Source organism: Electrophorus electricus, chromosome 20, assembly GCF_013358815.1.
Source record: "Electrophorus electricus isolate fEleEle1 chromosome 20, fEleEle1.pri, whole genome shotgun sequence".
Taxonomy (NCBI): domain Eukaryota; kingdom Metazoa; phylum Chordata; class Actinopteri; order Gymnotiformes; family Gymnotidae; genus Electrophorus; species Electrophorus electricus.
In genome coordinates this window covers 10,925,716-10,943,337 of record NC_049554.1, presented here as the reverse complement: position 1 = coordinate 10,943,337, position 17,622 = coordinate 10,925,716, and the positions used below count along the sequence as shown (strand labels likewise).

The following is a 17,622-nucleotide window of genomic DNA, read 5'->3' as shown; positions in this document are numbered from 1 at the left end:
GATGTTGCCATGGAGCTGCTTGTGCTGGTACTGGCTAATCAGCGTGCGCAGCTCCTGGTTCTTGTTCTCCACCACGGTAATGGCATTCTCCAGCGGACTCACCTCCACCTGGCCGTACGATAAAAGCACCTCATCACTTTCAGTGCCATGGCTCCAAACAGTGAAAAAAGTAAAAACCGTAAACAAAACTAAAAAGTGCACAAGTGCCGTGGCATGTTGTTTGGTTTACAAGTCAAATCAAGTGTGCTTGCTTTGCACATTTATAGGCAAGGCAAGTTTATTTGTATAGAGTTATGCTCTGTGAGATTTTAGTCTTGTTTATGTAAAATACTTTAAATTTCCTTTGCGTGTTAATTGTAAATAATTCAAAAGAAATGAAAAGAGAAAAAGACATTTTATGGCAATGAAAAGAAATCATAGTTTATAGCTAATCAAAGTCAAATGATTACAGAAAGGCTATAAAAGGTTTATAAATGTGTTTTAAACTTTATGTAACAGGGAACAAAAGAGGAATTATTTTATTCCCCTCCAAATGGCAATGATGGCAAAAAGATGCGAAACACTGACCAGCTCTCTCTTCTCCACTTCAAACCAGCGTGATATTCCTGGCAAAGAGTGTGTGAGGGTGAGTGTGGTCCTCTCAATCCAAAGGCTCTACGAAGACACAGCACAGACGCGTTAACTCTCCTCCCCACCTCCCCAAGGTCGCAACCTCTCCGCACCCACTCCCCCACACCTCCCTGAAGTCACACCCTCCCCGCACCTTGCCCCTGTAGCAGCTGACCTTGAACTCATTCTCCTTGTCCTTGGGGCCCTTGTGGAAGGGCCGGTCATGGCGGAAGAGTCGGACGTTGTTGACACGGTAGAAGCTCTTGATGCGGTCGGGCACGCGGTCCATCTGGAGAACCTCCGCATTCTCCGGCACCGGAGACACTGCGTAGATCTGCATGTCTGGGCGGGCCCGTGTCAAGGTGTTTTGTTTTTTTTAAAAAAACATATGGATTTGAAAGAAATGTAAAAGATTTAGAAAGGGCAAAACATACAGCTAATGTATGTTACCAAGAAATGCAGAGAGATAGGAGTAATGCTAGATAAGCACAGAAACAAGCAGAAATAGTTGGTACTGGAGAACCAAGTGCCCAGGGCTTCTCACACTCATTGAAATTCCAACAAAGATTTGCAAAGCCCTCTTCTTCATTTTCCTCCCAAGTCCCCACGGACAGCTCGGATTTCCATTACTGCTGAAGGATACACTGGGCATCGCACTGCAAAATCGCCTCATCAGGTTGGTTGGGGTGCTGCATGGCGATGGCTTGCGGGAACTCTCCCAGCATTCTCTGCTGAAAAGCCTCCAACCTCTCGTAGTCATGCCCCCGGCAAACAAATTCTTTATTCTACCCAAAAAATAACATATATAGATGTATATTTTCCATCTTAACCATATGTTGAAATAATGGCCTCCAATGTTCTTGGAAAAAGCTTTGTTTGCCTTCTCGCATTGAAAATGGATTTAGACAAACCCCTTTTTGCCGGTTAAGCCTTCAGCATCAGAACAATAACAGGGTTCACCTGACCTCATCAGTCATGGTTATGAATATTATTATGAATTTACCCTGAGGAAAAAGGGGAATTTTCGACCATAAAAGCCGACCCTGAAGAACTCAGGCTCCAGCCTCTGCTGCTCCATGATGTTGTCATAGTAGGCCGCTTCCATTTTCTGTGAAGATTACAATATCTAAGCTTTATCGACATTTTAAAATGACAGTCATTGTTTTTGCTCGATAATCCCTGTTCATTATTGCCTAATGATAACCACCACCCAAGAAAGCAAACATATGGAAAAATACATATTCCATCTCAAACCTTATGTTGGTTCATGCCTTTCAAACATATATTGCTCTCAATATATCTTCATTGACAGTGTGAATTCACACTTCCACATTCAAATGGACTCACCCGTATCCAGCTGAGGCTTTGGTAATCATATAGGGATTCATACTGGAAGGCCAACTCTCGACACAAAGGAATACCGTACTCCCAGCACTGAGGACAAAGCATATCACAAAACACTACAGTGCCACATAGCTATTTCTTACAGTTACAGTTAGCTCTCATACGCTAGCCAAAGTTCCATTCAGCGTGTGTTAGGTGTGTTTGAACTTATTTTGTTCTTTGAAGCTAAGACATCGCTTAATGCATGAGCTCTTAAGGAGATTTACCAGAACAGAGCCCAACTCTCCCAGAAAAGAGGATGAGAGGGTGTTCAAAGACAAAAGCTGTCACTGCCTGGAATACTGGGGTTTTTCTTCCAATGTGCAACATCCCTCTCCTTCACCCTCAACTTCCCATCTTGATCAATCTAATACCTCATTCCCGGGTCTCCCAGCTAATATTCTCAAGAGACTTCAGTTCCAGTTCCTCTGCTGCAAGAGTTCTTAACGGCATGTGAACAGCACATACTATCCCTATACACCACAGTTTCAATCAGGGATATATATATATATTTTTTTGACATATTCAGTCCAAACTTGAAGTCTTACTTGGACCTTGTTTACCTTTGCCGATGCAAACCTCCTCATGCTTTCAGGTCCTATGGTGATGGACCACACTCTCGCGCTTGGGTGGAACTATCCAGCCCCATATGTGTGTAACTGCTCGGCTGTCTCTTCTTCCAAAGCTGAGATTAAAATCTTTCTCTTGCTTCAGTATTCCCACTTGCAGGTCATAGTATCTACTGGACGTTTCAGTTTCTCTGTGATTCTGGCATTTTAAATAATCATTTTAATTAATAAATGTATCCATTTATTAATAAAGTGCCATTCAAATAAAAGCTTATCATTGTTGTTATTATTACTATTGTGCTGTCACTCTACAGGGAAACCCAAACTTGGAATTTTGACCTCAGATACTATTATACAATATTGCAAAATAATTTCCCAGCACTTACTGTTATTATTACTGTAACACACTTTGCAACCTTTCATGTTGAAGAATATGTCAAAAAAGGTTTGACTGTAAATGTCAATGTGATTCATAAGTAGGGTTGCCAGATTTCAGCAGTGACCTAATATGTAGTTACAGAAAGGGATGGGAGGTTGGGGGTCCTGGTTTACCTTCTGGCTTGCGGGGGTTGATATTACATCTGAAATCAGTTTATGTAGACTAGGTTATTGATACATGAGAGGTGAAGCCTGCTTTCATACATTAGATTTATTTTTGGGGTTTCCATGACAAACTAGCCTTAAAGGGTTTAGAATGAACACATTTCAGTCTCTGTGTTTATCCATTGCCACAGTGTAATGATAGCTAAAGTCCAAACTGTGAGTTAGCTGCACTGATCATGTCAGCAAGTCGGTTGTTTGCCAAATAACATCCACAGTGGTGATTTAGAACAGCTGTCCAGGTTCCTGCTAACCCACTAACTCCTGTTATCATTAGGTGTGCTGGTCGCTTTGAGTTAGCCACGCTAACCCACAGGCATGGGCGTCCTACCTTGCCCTTGTTGAAGTAGTGGATGACCTTGCGGCACAGTGCCTCTTTGCGGTGCCACTCGCTCTGCGCTGGGTAGTGGAGGAACTCACGCAGGGGCCTGTCTTCCCACTGGAGCAGCTCCCAGTACAGCAGCAGCGTGAAGGCAGCCTCTGTAGAGCACATCCAGTCAGCCATGCTAAATCACAGTGTAAACCTTCAGATACACTCAAGCTAGGCATTAAACAAAGAGACCATCTCCCTATTCAATTTTATCCTCACTTAACAACAAAGTTCCAACTATGATGTAATACACCAACTTTAAGTCAAGCCTGGTCTTATAAAATGCTGCTGTATGGCTAGCAGGCTAACAGCTAATTATGATACCATTATGCAGCACATTTATCACCGGTAAAACCACAGTTGTCCTGTCGAACAAAGTGGAACTGGTGTTTTGTAGCATTCACCTTGCTTCACCTTACCTGTGTAGTTCTCGGCCTGCAAATGCATATCACACAGCTTGTGAATGTAGCGGATGTACATCTCCTCCTTGTTGATCTCTGACTTGTAGAAGTTCTAGAAAGCCAAACAACAAACAGTGACATCATAATCAAATACTTAAAACAGAAATGCGAAAACAGAACGAGAAGAGAATTAAGTACTCTTCGTGTACTGAAATGGACGACCAGACTCACTAGCAAGTTGACAGTGCAACCAATCTTCTTGTTTTCTGTTTCATCCCCCTTCATACAGTCCCTGTTCACATAAAACACAAAACAGATGGCAAACCAAGCCTGTCCGCACAAGACGATTTCAGCCTCATTAGGATATTCAGAATTCTAAACCCAATCTGAGGGTAATACTGACTTAAAAGACCAGGGTCTGCTATTTCCTCAAAAGGCAAATCTGATAGGATCGACACACTGATGCATATGATATTGTGGAAGGTCAATCTGGCATTGAAGCGCCTACCTGTAATCCAGCAGTCTCTCCATAAGTCGAGTGACAGAGGTAACAAAAGAAATGCCTGTCTCACGCCAGGTCTCCTGCTCAATCTTCTCCAAAAGACTAGACAGCAAGCACAAGTAAAACCTACTGTCAGGGTCCTCCCAGGGCAACATGGTCAGAAAAACACAACTGACCTTTACGGAAAGAGAAGTTGAGAGGGTACAGATGGAAGGTGTTAGTTGGCAGGAGTCTGAAAAGGTTAGCTTCTTACCTGGGATAGGGCCCAAAAAGCTGGCTACTATTATCCCGTAGCATAAAGCAAGGCAGAGGGTTAGTGTAAAGCCAGAGAAAAGATACATTAAAGCTGGAATATTTTAAAAATGAGGGGAGTTCTGCATGTGTAGACATTTGAAGCTTTTATTTGTTTGTATATATAAGATGTGGGAATGTGTTATTTGTATGTGTATGGGTTTGTGCATGAGAAAGAGAGAGAGAGAGAGAGAGAGAGAGAGAGAGAGAGAGAGAGTGAGTGAGATAGATAGATAGATAGATAGATAGATAGATAGATAGATAGATAGATAGATAGATAGATAGATAGAGAGAGAGAGAGATAGATAGATAGATAGATAGATAGATAGATAGATAGAGAGAGAGAGAGAGAGAGAGAGAGAGAGAGAGAGAGAGAGAGAGAGAGAGTGCAAACTCACAGTAAACCAAAAAGCTCTCTATAGTTTTCATCTCCTTTGCCTTCAGACACCAGGCTGTCCAGCTTATCTATCAGCTCTGCCTCAACCTGCAATCACAGTAAGAAGAGAGGTCACATTCTCATGAACCCATACCCACTAATGAACTCATACCCACTGCTGAACCCATAGTCACTGATAAACCCATACCCACTGATGATCCCTTACCCACCAATGAACACATGCCCACTGATGAATCCATACTTACTTATGACCCTATACCCACTGCTGAAGCCATACTCACTGATAAACCCATACCCATTGATGAACTCATATGTACTGCTGAACCCACTAAAGACCCACTGGCTAAATAACATTCTAAGGTTCCAGGGAAGCCTGGAGAAAGCAGAAGATTCACTGTTTTCAATGGGCATCCACCATGCGCATTACATTAAACTGGCTGTGCATAGCTAAGGGCTTGCCTGTTTGAAGTTGCCGTTCTTGCGTTGTTCCCAGTCCATCATGTCATGGAAGATGGGGATCATGATGTTCCTCACCTCGTTCTGTGGGACCAGCGTCACCCCGAGAAAGGGCCCGATCATTCCCGGGATGAAATGGATCTTATTTTCACCTACCAGAAAGAAGTCACACCAAAACCAAACTACCTTAACTTTAATAAACATGTACCTCGCCCATCACAATGACCACTGAAGCTTGCGTCTGATACATTGCTCACATTTATCCAACTGAAATGTGAAGACTTTTTATGCCTTCATAATTTGGCTTGTGATCTTTTAAAATCCATTTGCTTTATGTATTCAAAAAAGGTAATACCAAAAGCTACATCATTGAGTGTGCTATTTGGGTAAATTATACCATTAGCTGTTTATAAGCTCATTCAGGCTTACTAGCTATATAAACAGTCTAATGAGATGTGATCATTTTAGAAAAGTGAAGCCCGGTCAATCTCCCCGTCATCACCAGCTTTGGGAGTGGTGTTCTATTCTTTCACCTGTAGAGATCAGTGTTGCTTTGGCAGAGAAGGCAGTGCTGAGGCTGTGGGCTGAGACAGATAGAGAGGGCGCAGGGAGAGAGAAGGAGAGCATAGCATGGGTGGGGGGAGAATGTGGATCACACACTCACCCAGGTTTTGCCACATGCTAAACAGCTCGTAGGCCATCATGACTCTCATATCGCCATACCTGCACAACAACAGTAAAAGAAACAGCAGGGATTGGACAGGTGGGATAGATCTTTACTGTACCTAATAATGAACAGAAAACAGATGTAACACTGGTAACCAATGCATATTAAACAGACAGAAGCTTTCAGAGGGCTTGAAGATCTGATCCCTGTAAAATTTTCCCATGACAAAATATTTTCCCTTGTAGAAGCAAAATTTCATCTACAGCTCAACGGTGAACAATGGGAATAAAGCCATTGCTATATTATGTCCCCTTTGCTGTACTATCATACTGTCATCTCCTTGAAAGAAGGAAGGTCACCTCTGCCTTCTTTACACTTCTGGCTAAGGTTTTTATGATCTATAAGTCTTATATTTCTAGGCCAAAATCAGCAGATGAAGATTTTTTTCTTCATTAAAACAAGCAAAACCTGACCAGTAAAACATTTCATCATCATTTGATGGAAAAAAAGATGAAAAGCGAGATACGATAGGCTGTTTGTAAACAGAACCCTCCAATCATGGGAAATAACCTCCTCTCAATTATCTATGTATAGGCCTGACATCAAAGTGAGATGTGATAGGCTGTTTGTAAACAGAACCCTCCAATCATGGCAAATAACCGCCTCTCAATTATCTATGTATAGGCCTGACATCAAAGTGAGGCTCAAGTCTTTTTGGTCTGGGAAGCTTACTACAGTAGTTAAACAGTAACATTTCTGACTTACAAATTCACACATTTTCAATCTATTAAAGGAAAAAAAAAAGCATTTTCAAGATACTGATTTTAATACTTTATACATTACACTAAGCTCAGATAATTCATAAAACCATAATAAAATAACTGACTATTTTTAGCCAGAGGGAGTGAATGATCTGTTGCCTCTCCATCTCCAAAGATCATACACTAAAACTGTCTACTATATTTTTAACACAGTTTGACCTGAATCCTGACAATATTTCAATGATTCTTATAAACCTACTCTCTTAAAGACAAACATTTTTGTGGGTACAGCAGTACTGCAGATGCCAGAATGTTTATCTGTTAAAGTGTCTGCATGACAGGCAGCAAAACTGGTTGTAACGCTTAAGAAGCAGAGGACAATCAAAAGCTTTCAGGTAAGTGTTGCTTCTGGGTGCACACACACACTTTTAGCCACTTCAGGAGTTGCTAATTAATTGTCCATGCCGCACACAGAATCAGGCTTATGGAAGAATCCCTTTCATGTGAAACACACCACTAGTCTACACAGTGCAAAAAGGTGCAGTAATCACAAACCACACATGCCAACACCTAACACCTTCACCCTAGAAACACACATATTGAGCAATCCATATCATAAAAGAGATTTTGATCTCACAAGATAAAAAGACTTAGTTGAGTACCTCTGGATCTCTGGATGCTCACACACACCAAAGGCAACTAGTGCTTGGCTAGTTTATCATACTGACATCCATTTGTATATCTATCTCACTTTGTGGATCTTTGCAAAAGTACGTTTTTCAGCTCGACACAAAGGGCTTTCTCCTTTTTATTTATTTTCTATCACTTGCAAATGAGATGCAGCAAAATTGCCTGTATACAAATCCCAACCACCAAATGAAATGCTTATTTTTAAAATTTTAAAAATAATTTAATTTTTTTTTTTAATTTTAAAATAAAAAGTTGAACGCTTATGGAGTTGGGTGGGAAAGCATCAGATATGGACACGGGGTATATCACCCTGGGATATGGCTGACATGGCCACTTGACTCAGGTTCGGAGAGCTACGATGGCCAAACCTTCCACATGTGCAGGTCGTCTGCAGGTGGTTACCAGAGCCAGACGTGTGCTGACTGTGCCATGTGTGTCTCAGCAGAACCTGGGCATCACCCAAAACACTGCATGCTTAGAAGTAATTTGCCACTGCATTAGTGTGCACTGGAAGCAATGTGCATACCTAGGTATTCATTTCAGTTTACTTACAAGATCACCTTGTGGACAACGTACAACAGGTAGTTGATTAGTTTCACGTGTAAATTCAGAACACTTATTCCTCAAATGCATGAATTTGCTTGGCATGGCACTTGTATACTACATGGTATGTAGTTATCATGACTACGATTGTAATCAGGAAGGTAACATTGTAAACAATTTCTGATATTTATGATAGGTCCCGAACTTAAGCTCTAATGTTCTACATATCTTTATAACATGAGCTGAATATTTGTGAGCCCAGTGCTATTATGCAGTTGGCTGTCAGACTTTCACCGCTCGGCTTCCTAATAAAAAATTTTAGTATCACTGAAGCCCCATGAATGAAAAACATTGAGGGAATGAGTCTTACTTGTCGAGAACCTTCTTCCTCTTAGCTGGGGTTAAGGTCTCCAGCTGCAGACTGGGTTGGTTGATGTATAGTACTGCTAGACTGAAGTAAGAGTTCCATACCTAGTGGAGAGAAACACCCAAAGATCAACACACACAGTTTTACAATATTTCAAACTTAGGACCCAATGTCAATCGAACTGGCTTTAAATCAATGCCAGTACTAAGGTACTATTTCAGAGTTATCATCACTGTATAAGGGGTGAACTTAAAAATATCTTTATTAGATCAGACTTTGCTAGTAATAAAGTCTTACAATATAATTTTCTGTAGGGTTGTAATATGCAGCCCACAGAAGTCTGTGGAGAAGTGTTTTTTCCTCTATTAGGCAACCTTGCTAAATTATTCAGTTCATTTAGCCTTTGCTCAGCGTGGCTCTTCTTGGCTAGTGGATCCATCTGTCATATGCAGGGTGGAGATGCTCATTATTGCCATGTAGTAGAATGGGCAGCCTGTGTCAACCATCAGGACTTCCCAACGTGCCTGGCACCATTGTGTGTGTGCGTGTGTGTGTGTGTGTGTGTGTGTGTGTGTGTGTGTGCGCATGCACATGTATGAAAGTCACCCACCTTAAAGTCAAAGTCAGTGTCAGTGAAGTTCTTGTGCAGAGCAGGAGACAGGTACTGCACCGTGGTCACTATGATACTGCAACGAAAAATGCAAGAGGATCAAGTTAAAACCCCACCGGGGCACACTAAGCACGCGGAACACTAAAGCAGGACAGGTCCTGCATAGTATCATTGTGTGGAAATGCATATGACATGGTGGAGCAAATATGCACTCTACACACTCTTCCTGCCATGGTAACAGTTATGCTGGGATACTGGTGGGAAATGCAGCTCATAATAGCTCATCCATGAGGCAGACCTGCTCGACACACAGCACGTGCATTTTTAGAAGTGTTTTCGGCTCCCAAACGTCTTCCGTTCTTGATGGGGTGCACAATGCGGAGGCTCTCTCCGGGAAAGAAACAATGTCATTAGCTGTGGACAAAATCCTGTTTAATGTCTCCAAGAAAACTCCCATTGGGGTAAGCAAACTCAGGGCAGGCGAACCCAGAATGCAATGCATGCCATTAGCCAGCAAAAGATGAGGAAAACAAAGAATGGGGAGGGGGATCAGGATGGAGAAGAAAACTGTCTGTGTGTGTATGAGGGGTTATCTCACTTGCTGGTCAGCAGCCGCATCACGTTCCAGTCTCTGGGAAATATGCTGAGCTTCATCAGATTGCGAAAGACACAGAAGATCTTCAGCAGGAACTCCTGGGAGAACAGCACAGAGGAAGGAATATTTAAGAACAGGCAAGTCGACCTCTAGCTGCTTGCTGTTCATTACATGTACTCATATGTGCATCGTTTGACTGTGGCCCTTCAGAAGCCTTTGAACTATGCCACTCCTCCCCATTAAAAGAAATGGCAGTGCTGTGCTGTGGGGTGATGTTGACCTTTAACTCAGAGACCAGTTCCACTCAACTCATATCCTGACCTCTGCAATTATGAGAGAAATGCCAAACAGACCAGTGTCTCTTACTTCACCACAAATGGGCATTAAAGGAAAACTTGGACATCTATAATGACTAAATGGTCAATGTTATTTATTTAGACAGTAGAAGGTTATTGGACAAATAAAGTGTTGTACTAAAAGAAGGAAGTAAAAGGACGGTATTAAGAGATGCAATGAAAATAAATGTTTCTTTGTGCTTCTCTCATACAAAATGTTCTTATATTTCAGTAATAGAACTAATATAAAATAACTCATCCTAACCTAATCATGAACATACTGAGTTATAGGAAGCTTCACCTTTAGCCCCTCTTTGCTCACCTTTAGTTCCTCTTTGCTCAAACGTAGCTCATCTATGCTCAAACATAGCTCCTCTTAACTCATCTTTAGCACCTCTTTTTTCACCTATAGCTCCTCTTAACTCACCTATACTTCCTCTTTGCTCACCTTTAGTGCCTCTTTGCTCACATATAGCTTCTCTTTGTGCATCTTTAGCTTTCTTTACCCATCTTTAGCTCCTCTTTGCTTACCTTTAGCTCCTCTTTGCTCTGGAAGTTGTCCAGCAGACGCTGGAAGTGGATGTCGGACATTTGCCGCAGGAGAGACAGGAGGCAGGACACGTACTCCCCCTGCCAGTCAGAAAGTGCAAGCACTGTTGTGAGCCTATCACACTGTTCCTCTGGCCTTCAAAAGGCCAATTAAAACACAGATATGGTCAGGAAGGGTTTGAAGCATTGGGTCTGGCATGCTGATATGGATTGAAGCAAGCGCTTACTTTACCTATTCAACAGGCAACTATAAAAAGTGAAGTAATTGTGAGTAATATGCTTATGTATTCCTTTAAAGCAAATATAACATTTCTGCAGTTAAAAATGGCTGATTTTATTGCTGCTATTTCTTTCTATTTGCATCATGTGTTTTCTAGATTGCATGAGAATAATAAGCGGCAATTTGACAACATCTGAACAACAAGCACGCTGACACACAAGTGCGAGAGTGTGTGAGCCACAGAGAATAAAGACACAGACATTGCATACATGGTCAAGGAGACTTAAAGGAACTATTGGAGGGATACACTTGCAGTGGGGGTGCCTAAAAGAACCTCAAAAGAAATTAAAGTCTCGGAGAGAGAATTACAGAGAAACAAGGAAAGAAGGAGCAAGAGAAAGAAAAAGAAAGCAAGACTGGAGAGCTAGAAAGAGAATAAGCAACAAACAGGTAAAAGGAGTGCCGGAGGGTGGATCCTTGGGGATAATCCACAGGGATGCGTGGAAACAGCGCAGGGAAGGGAAGTGGGGGAGGGTGTGGGTAGTGGTAGAAAAATCCAATTTGTTAGTTACTAACAGTGATCTCGGCCGTGCACTGCGGGCAGCGCTGGCCTCTTACCACCTCCTGCGACTGGGACTTGCTCATGATGGTCAACAGAGTCTGAAGCAGCACGTCTAGGAGGCTCTCCACCATCATCTCCACCTCCTCCTGCACTGAGCTCTCCTGCGGAGGCAGGGGATTCAGCAGGTGATGGGAACCAAGGGATACTCTCCTAACAGTCTTAACATTGTTTTCAGTAAACTGACTGTTTTGTGGCTAGCAAACATTTTGGAGCTCTGGGAACTTTACAACAATTATGATGACTTTGAGGTTTTCTGTTGATTAGGCTAAAATAGTGAACTTGTCTTTGCCACCGTAGCAGTTATCTTCCCCAGGTACTTGACTTAATCAGAAGGTTGCTGGTTCAAGCCCCACCACTGGCAAGTTGTTACTGTTGGGCCCCTGAGTAAAGCCCTTAACACTCAATTGCTAAGCTCTACTCAGTTATAATTGTAAGTATATCAAAGAAAGACAATGATGAGAGATGCAAGGCCAGACACATCCTTAGTCATGCTTTAAGATTCCCAAACACTATCAGCATGTGTTGAGTTTAAATCAAGTCAATCAATATATATCAAACTTTTAAAAATGTTCTTCTCAGTACAGTAAATTGAAATTAACAAATAACCACGGCAACTCAAACTGAATAACACAGGAGTCTGAGAGCCTACAACTCCCTCCAGTAGTTAAAGTGACCAATCAGAAACATGATGTAAATTCTGGAATGCAGTTTGTGACTTGTAAAATAGCTGCTAAAAATAAAAATAACATGGTTAACAAGCCTGTAAACATGGAACATTTGCTGGAATATTACTTAACCGTGTGGGCTATGGTTCTGAAGTTGTTGAATGGGGCCATGGTCATTTGGCAAATACACTGTTACTGTCTGTTTGTTAGGTAACCAAAATAGTCTCAATTAGTATTCACTGACACGTCAGCTTCTCCGGAATGTTCCTGCACAGACTGCCTCTGGTGTGCAGTGTTGCCAGTGTTCAGCTAGCTGTTGTTGTTTTTTTTTACCAGTGAGCTGGTCTTGATGATGGAGAAGATGCTGCTCAGGATGCCGGAGCAGATGAGCAGCTCCTTCTGCTGCCGCAGGTGAAGATGTATGTGGTGCAAGACCACAGGCAGAAGAATCCTCCTCGACTCTGAGCCATGCATGGACAACACAGAAGACAGAAATCCATTCATGGAGGGTGCAGTTTGTGAACATTTTGATGACTCGTCCATCATGAGGTCAGCTAAGCTTTAGTGATATCTTTGGTCTGGATAGTGGTCACCAACCTTGCTCCTTGAGACCTATCAGAGCTTAATTTTAACCCTAACAGTTAAAACTACCAGATATTTGATCTAAGCCAACACACACGATTCATCCACAGATTGATCTTCAGAAGTCTTTGATTAGCTAAACAAGGTGTGTTAGATTAGGCAAAACCTGTATGTATTAATATGAAGCTTCAAAATGAAAAAAATACCAAACAAACCTCCAACAGCATTTGAAAAAGAGGTAGCTGAAATCACACCTGGAAAAGAGAACAGTCTGCTGTCTACTGTTCGAGCAATAGACTGTAGCTTCACCACATCCATTGACTGGCCTATGTGGACTGTACTGGGCATGCTCCCCAAGGTGCCCCTCACAAACTCAGCCACCTCCTGCACCGTGAACATCTGCAGCAGTTCATCAAAGATGGCTGGGAAGGAATTAAGCAAGGCTGCCTGTAGAGAGCAAAGAGTAAAGGAGAAAGAAAACTGTGGAGTTTGCCTTGGCCACAACGCCCACGCATTCATTAGAGCCTTCAGATTTTCAGTAATTCCTAAAAGTTTGGATAGGATGTGGGAATGTTTCACAGTGTCATTTCAGCACAGGAATTCACCAGTTTCATGAGTTCTGCTATGTTGTGCAAGCCACCTGATAAATGTACTCATCACTATTAACATATTATTACCAACCCCATTGGGCCATAGAGTAAAACAGTTAATGTTGCACATCCTGCTTCTGTAGATTCTGTTTCCCAGCTGGCCTAACAGACCTCTGAAATGATCTATTCCTGGCAGTAGAATGATTATGGGGAAAAAAACACACAGTTCATGAGTGGACAAGAAAAAAGTCACAGTTAGGGCATGAGATGCTTATAAAAATGTAGACTTCATACGCAGCAATCAAAAATGAAAGAGAACAGCACAAATCAATCTGATCAGAACAAACCTTATTTGGTAAGGTTCACAGAGACAGGTCAGAGTCGCTGGTGCTAGTCAATAAGTTTTTTTTTCTGGGGTTCATCAGCGTTTGGTGAGGGGGTCAACTGATGGATTAAGGAGATGCTGAAGGATCAGTGGCATCTTGGTTGTAGTATGTGGGGTTTAAGTACGGAGGGGATGGAAGCCTGTCCATTGCGTTACTGGGGGAATACACCGAGACACATGTACTTACTGACAGAGGGGACAACCGTGCAGTGTTACTGCTCAACGGCTGTGTACAGCTGGCCTGGTTGATGGTGACTTGTCCAAGAGTAGGCTGGGGGCCCCAAGATGTTCAACAAAGGCCAAGGGGCAACAGGGAGGAGGAACAGGAAGTCACAGCCAAACAGGCCAAATCAAGATAAATCATTTTTTAAAAAGCATCACATGACTATGAGACAATGATTTTTTGAGTCAATGAGCAAAAAAAAAGTTACATGGGCTCTGCACCACAGCTGGAAAAAGAAGCCCACTTGAGTGACATTACTATTTAAAAGTAATTAAATTATTTAATGTAGGAAATGTGGGGATCACCAGCTGTTTCTGTCTTCATTTTCTTAAACTAAAATAACACTGCACAACACGGACATGCTCAAATATAATATTAACAAATACTATGGTGGCATATTGTACAACAATAAACAACATTATTGATTGCATTTAACGATCTTAATATAATTAATGTCATGATCTTTAGATGACAGTTGGTGGCACTCTTACACATCTTTCTAGATGTTGTGACTCATATACTCCTCGAATCTGACAGAGAAAACAATTTATACTCTAACCTCTAATTTCCCTCCAGGAAACCCATTTCTCCAGGATTTGCAGCCAGCAAACAGAATAAAACAACAACACAGAAATTTTGTTCTACAGACCTGACTTGGTAGAAATAAAGCGAAGCAAACGGGGCTACCCTGAAATGGGGCTGTCTAAACTCTTCAGGCAAACGTGTTCTTGAGGACACAGCTGAGGAGGTCGTCTGTCAGCACCCTAACCAAACTGGGTTCTGCATGAGGCAGCCTTGATCCTGAGCAACTGAGCATTAACTCACTGCTGTTAAACCTCAAAATTCCAGAGCCTTTATTCATACCATGTTCATTTAGCTGAGATGATCGCACAGCTTCGAGTTCTGGGTACACTGAAAAATCATGCATCGAGATGCACTTGGGATTTTAATGTTTTCTTCTATTGCTTTTTAGTAGAGCGGGACATGCCACGACTTCCATGATTGCAAGTGAAATGACAGAAATAGCAAAGAAATCAGCTGACACAAAATGTCTCATCTGAGCTACAAACTCCATACTAATATAAATGTATACTTTTCAAGGATATTCTGCAACATATGTAAAATCTATGTTAGTGTAGTCACACTAAACATCCAAAATTCCAACCAGTCAACATAGTGCCACTTGCACAGAGGACAAATGGCATTAAAAGACTAAAACACTGGCATGCAAATGTAAGCACACAAATGCAGGAAATGCCTGGAAGGCACTGGGAAAGTCATCCAGGACACAGTGTTTATCCCAGACCCCACCCATGGTGCACAAATGTGACAAAAACAACATTACATCAAATTAAAAAGGAAAATCTCTTTATCACTAGTTGGTGTTAACACTGGTTAGTGTAATATAAAAGCTGTGATTAAAAAAATGACAGAACAAATCATTATGAGTTTCGCTGTGTAGTATCAAAAACCAATCACCAATCACACCATACCACACAGAGTGGCAGTTACTCTTTATGTACATGCTATTTCACCATTAAAGGCAATCAAAAGGTTTGATATAGGTTTTACTTATTGAAATGTGCATGTCAGACCAAAGGTTGCAATCAAGAGAGTTATCAAGTGGTGAAAACCTCTGAGTACGCATAGAAGACATCACGCCCTGACCGGTACCTAACCAGCCCTCTCAACCCACATGAACCTATCACAGCACACATCTACTTCCCCACTCCCAATCACCAGTTTATTAGTTACTCCCGTCACTTGTTCCTTGTTAGGTGTCTGTGTCCAGGGTTTCACCTGATGCTCCATAACCCTCTGTTACGGTCTGGGCCAAGACTGTGCCGCAAGTAGTTGTGCTGCTTCCTGTTTTTACATCTGTTCATTTACTCTCTTTTGCTACTGTTCAAAGCGAATTAATTTTTCTTTGTGTGTTTTGTTAATAAACACCACGACTACAGTCACTTGCACTTTGCTCCTAAGATCATAGAAGAGGGTTAATAAAAAAGGCATTTTCCCATAAGCATGCACATGATGAAGTGTAAGTAAACAGAAATGGTTTTTGGATTTCAAGCAGTCATCTACTAAGATCATGCATCTGAGAAAATAATCAATCCTTCTCAGTTCCATGCAAGAGATGGAGAGATGCAAGAGGTGACATGGTTGATCAATTTCTTCTGTCTTATTCCTTAAGACTTCTTTTTGCATATAGTCAGAAACACCTTTTGGCTGATTAGTCATTAATTTGTTTGTGTGTGCTCTCCTGAGGCAGACATGTATTAGCACAGGGGGTCAGGATTTAATATAGTTAATGAGCTTAGCTCCATCCCAGTGTAAAAGCTTATTTGAAAGGCATCGCACGTACAGTCCATAGCTCCGATCATCGAGACTCCTTTCCCTTCTGATTTGTTATTAGAACTAGATTGCAGAGAATAAAATTCTAATATATATAATAATTTCTAATATTGTAAACCTGTGGGATATTGTTTCGGCTGACCACCCAGATTTACACATATCTCCCAATCATGTATGTAGAATATAAACCTAAAGGCACAGGTCCCAGACCAAGCCCTCTGACCATCTGACCAGTTATTTTATTCTTCCAGCTGTCAGCACACCAATACCAGACCAGATTGTGAGAGCCTCGAAGTTACTGGGATGTGGATTGACTAGAGTTGACTAGATTTCCCCTCATTCTCGTACATCTGACCTGGGTAAAGATGAGGGTCTCAGAGTTGCGGCTGTCCAGGCTCAGAACAAAGCGGATAGACTGGAAGAGCTCCTGGATGCTGCCCCGAAACTGGTCCTCCTCCATGCCACATGTGGCCCGAGAGTACAGGATACGTGACTGCATGATAAACTTGAACAGGTACTCCAGTGCCTGAAATAAGAAGGGCATTCTGCAATCCATATCTATAGCAATATCAATCAATATCAATATAACAAATATATTCTTGTGTGTGTGTGTGTGTGTGTGTGTGTGTGTGTGTGTGTGTGTGTGTGTGTGTGTGTGTGTATATATATATATATATATATATATATATATATATATATATATATATATATATATAATAAACATTCTTGAAAGATTGAATTTTTTTTTTTACAAATGTATGTTACACCAAAATCTCTTCAAATGCACTTTAATTAGAAATTGTTAGGAACTCATTTACTGTGATTTACAACATTTTTAAAAATAGCTTGTTTCTGACTGACAAAACTAAGTCTACATTTTTTGCCCTATCATCAGGAAACTGCGAACTCCATCCCCAATGATATCACAACCATCCACAGCTGGGAATCCAAAAAAGCACAACATGCTGTGCTATCTGAGTGGGAAGAATGCCCTAGATTCATCAATTACAGTCATGCCAACCAGTGACGGGTGTCCGTTAGTTAATGTGCTCCACCAAGCATGTTCAGTGTTCCTGGAACACAGCATGCATGACAGCTTAAAAGAAGTAGTGTGTGTCACTCATCATTCTCTTCATCTGGTAGCAGCTGTGTGATAGGAAAGACCTAGCTAGTATTTGGGAACTGGCAATTAATAAATTAGGCCAACATTCTCTAAATGTGAAAAAAAGAAAGAAAGATAAAGATATTCAAGTGAAACTATTAGTGTTCCAGGCAAGTTAAAACA

General features: G+C 41.5%; 1 protein-coding gene across 2 annotated transcripts in view; it reads right to left on the bottom strand.

The window, feature by feature from the left end:
- Positions 1-17,622, bottom strand: part of dock3 (dedicator of cytokinesis 3) — a 157,045-nt gene that overhangs the window by 15,250 nt on the left and 124,173 nt on the right. The window contains exons 23-45 of one of the 2 annotated variants that reach the window (XM_027001845.2): positions 16,693-16,863; positions 13,947-14,030; positions 13,039-13,231; positions 12,536-12,663; positions 11,492-11,638; positions 10,678-10,776; positions 9,815-9,909; positions 9,217-9,292; positions 8,610-8,710; positions 6,243-6,301; positions 5,582-5,730; positions 5,124-5,209; positions 4,688-4,714; positions 4,441-4,536; positions 4,164-4,224; positions 3,951-4,044; positions 3,493-3,641; positions 1,957-2,043; positions 1,613-1,717; positions 1,253-1,394; positions 785-951; positions 568-654; positions 1-108 (exon numbers count right to left, since the gene is read on the bottom strand). The exon at positions 1-108 is cut by the window's left edge and continues 72 nt beyond it. In XM_027001845.2, coding sequence (XP_026857646.2) covers positions 1-108; positions 568-654; positions 785-951; positions 1,253-1,394; positions 1,613-1,717; positions 1,957-2,043; positions 3,493-3,641; positions 3,951-4,044; positions 4,164-4,224; positions 4,441-4,536; positions 4,688-4,714; positions 5,124-5,209; positions 5,582-5,730; positions 6,243-6,301; positions 8,610-8,710; positions 9,217-9,292; positions 9,815-9,909; positions 10,678-10,776; positions 11,492-11,638; positions 12,536-12,663; positions 13,039-13,231; positions 13,947-14,030; positions 16,693-16,863 — 2,511 coding nt within the window. The remainder of the gene's footprint in view (positions 109-567; positions 655-784; positions 952-1,252; positions 1,395-1,612; positions 1,718-1,956; positions 2,044-3,492; positions 3,642-3,950; positions 4,045-4,163; positions 4,225-4,440; positions 4,537-4,687; positions 4,715-5,123; positions 5,210-5,581; positions 5,731-6,242; positions 6,302-8,609; positions 8,711-9,216; positions 9,293-9,814; positions 9,910-10,677; positions 10,777-11,491; positions 11,639-12,535; positions 12,664-13,038; positions 13,232-13,946; positions 14,031-16,692; positions 16,864-17,622) is intronic. The other variant, XM_027001846.2, reaches the window with a different exon arrangement.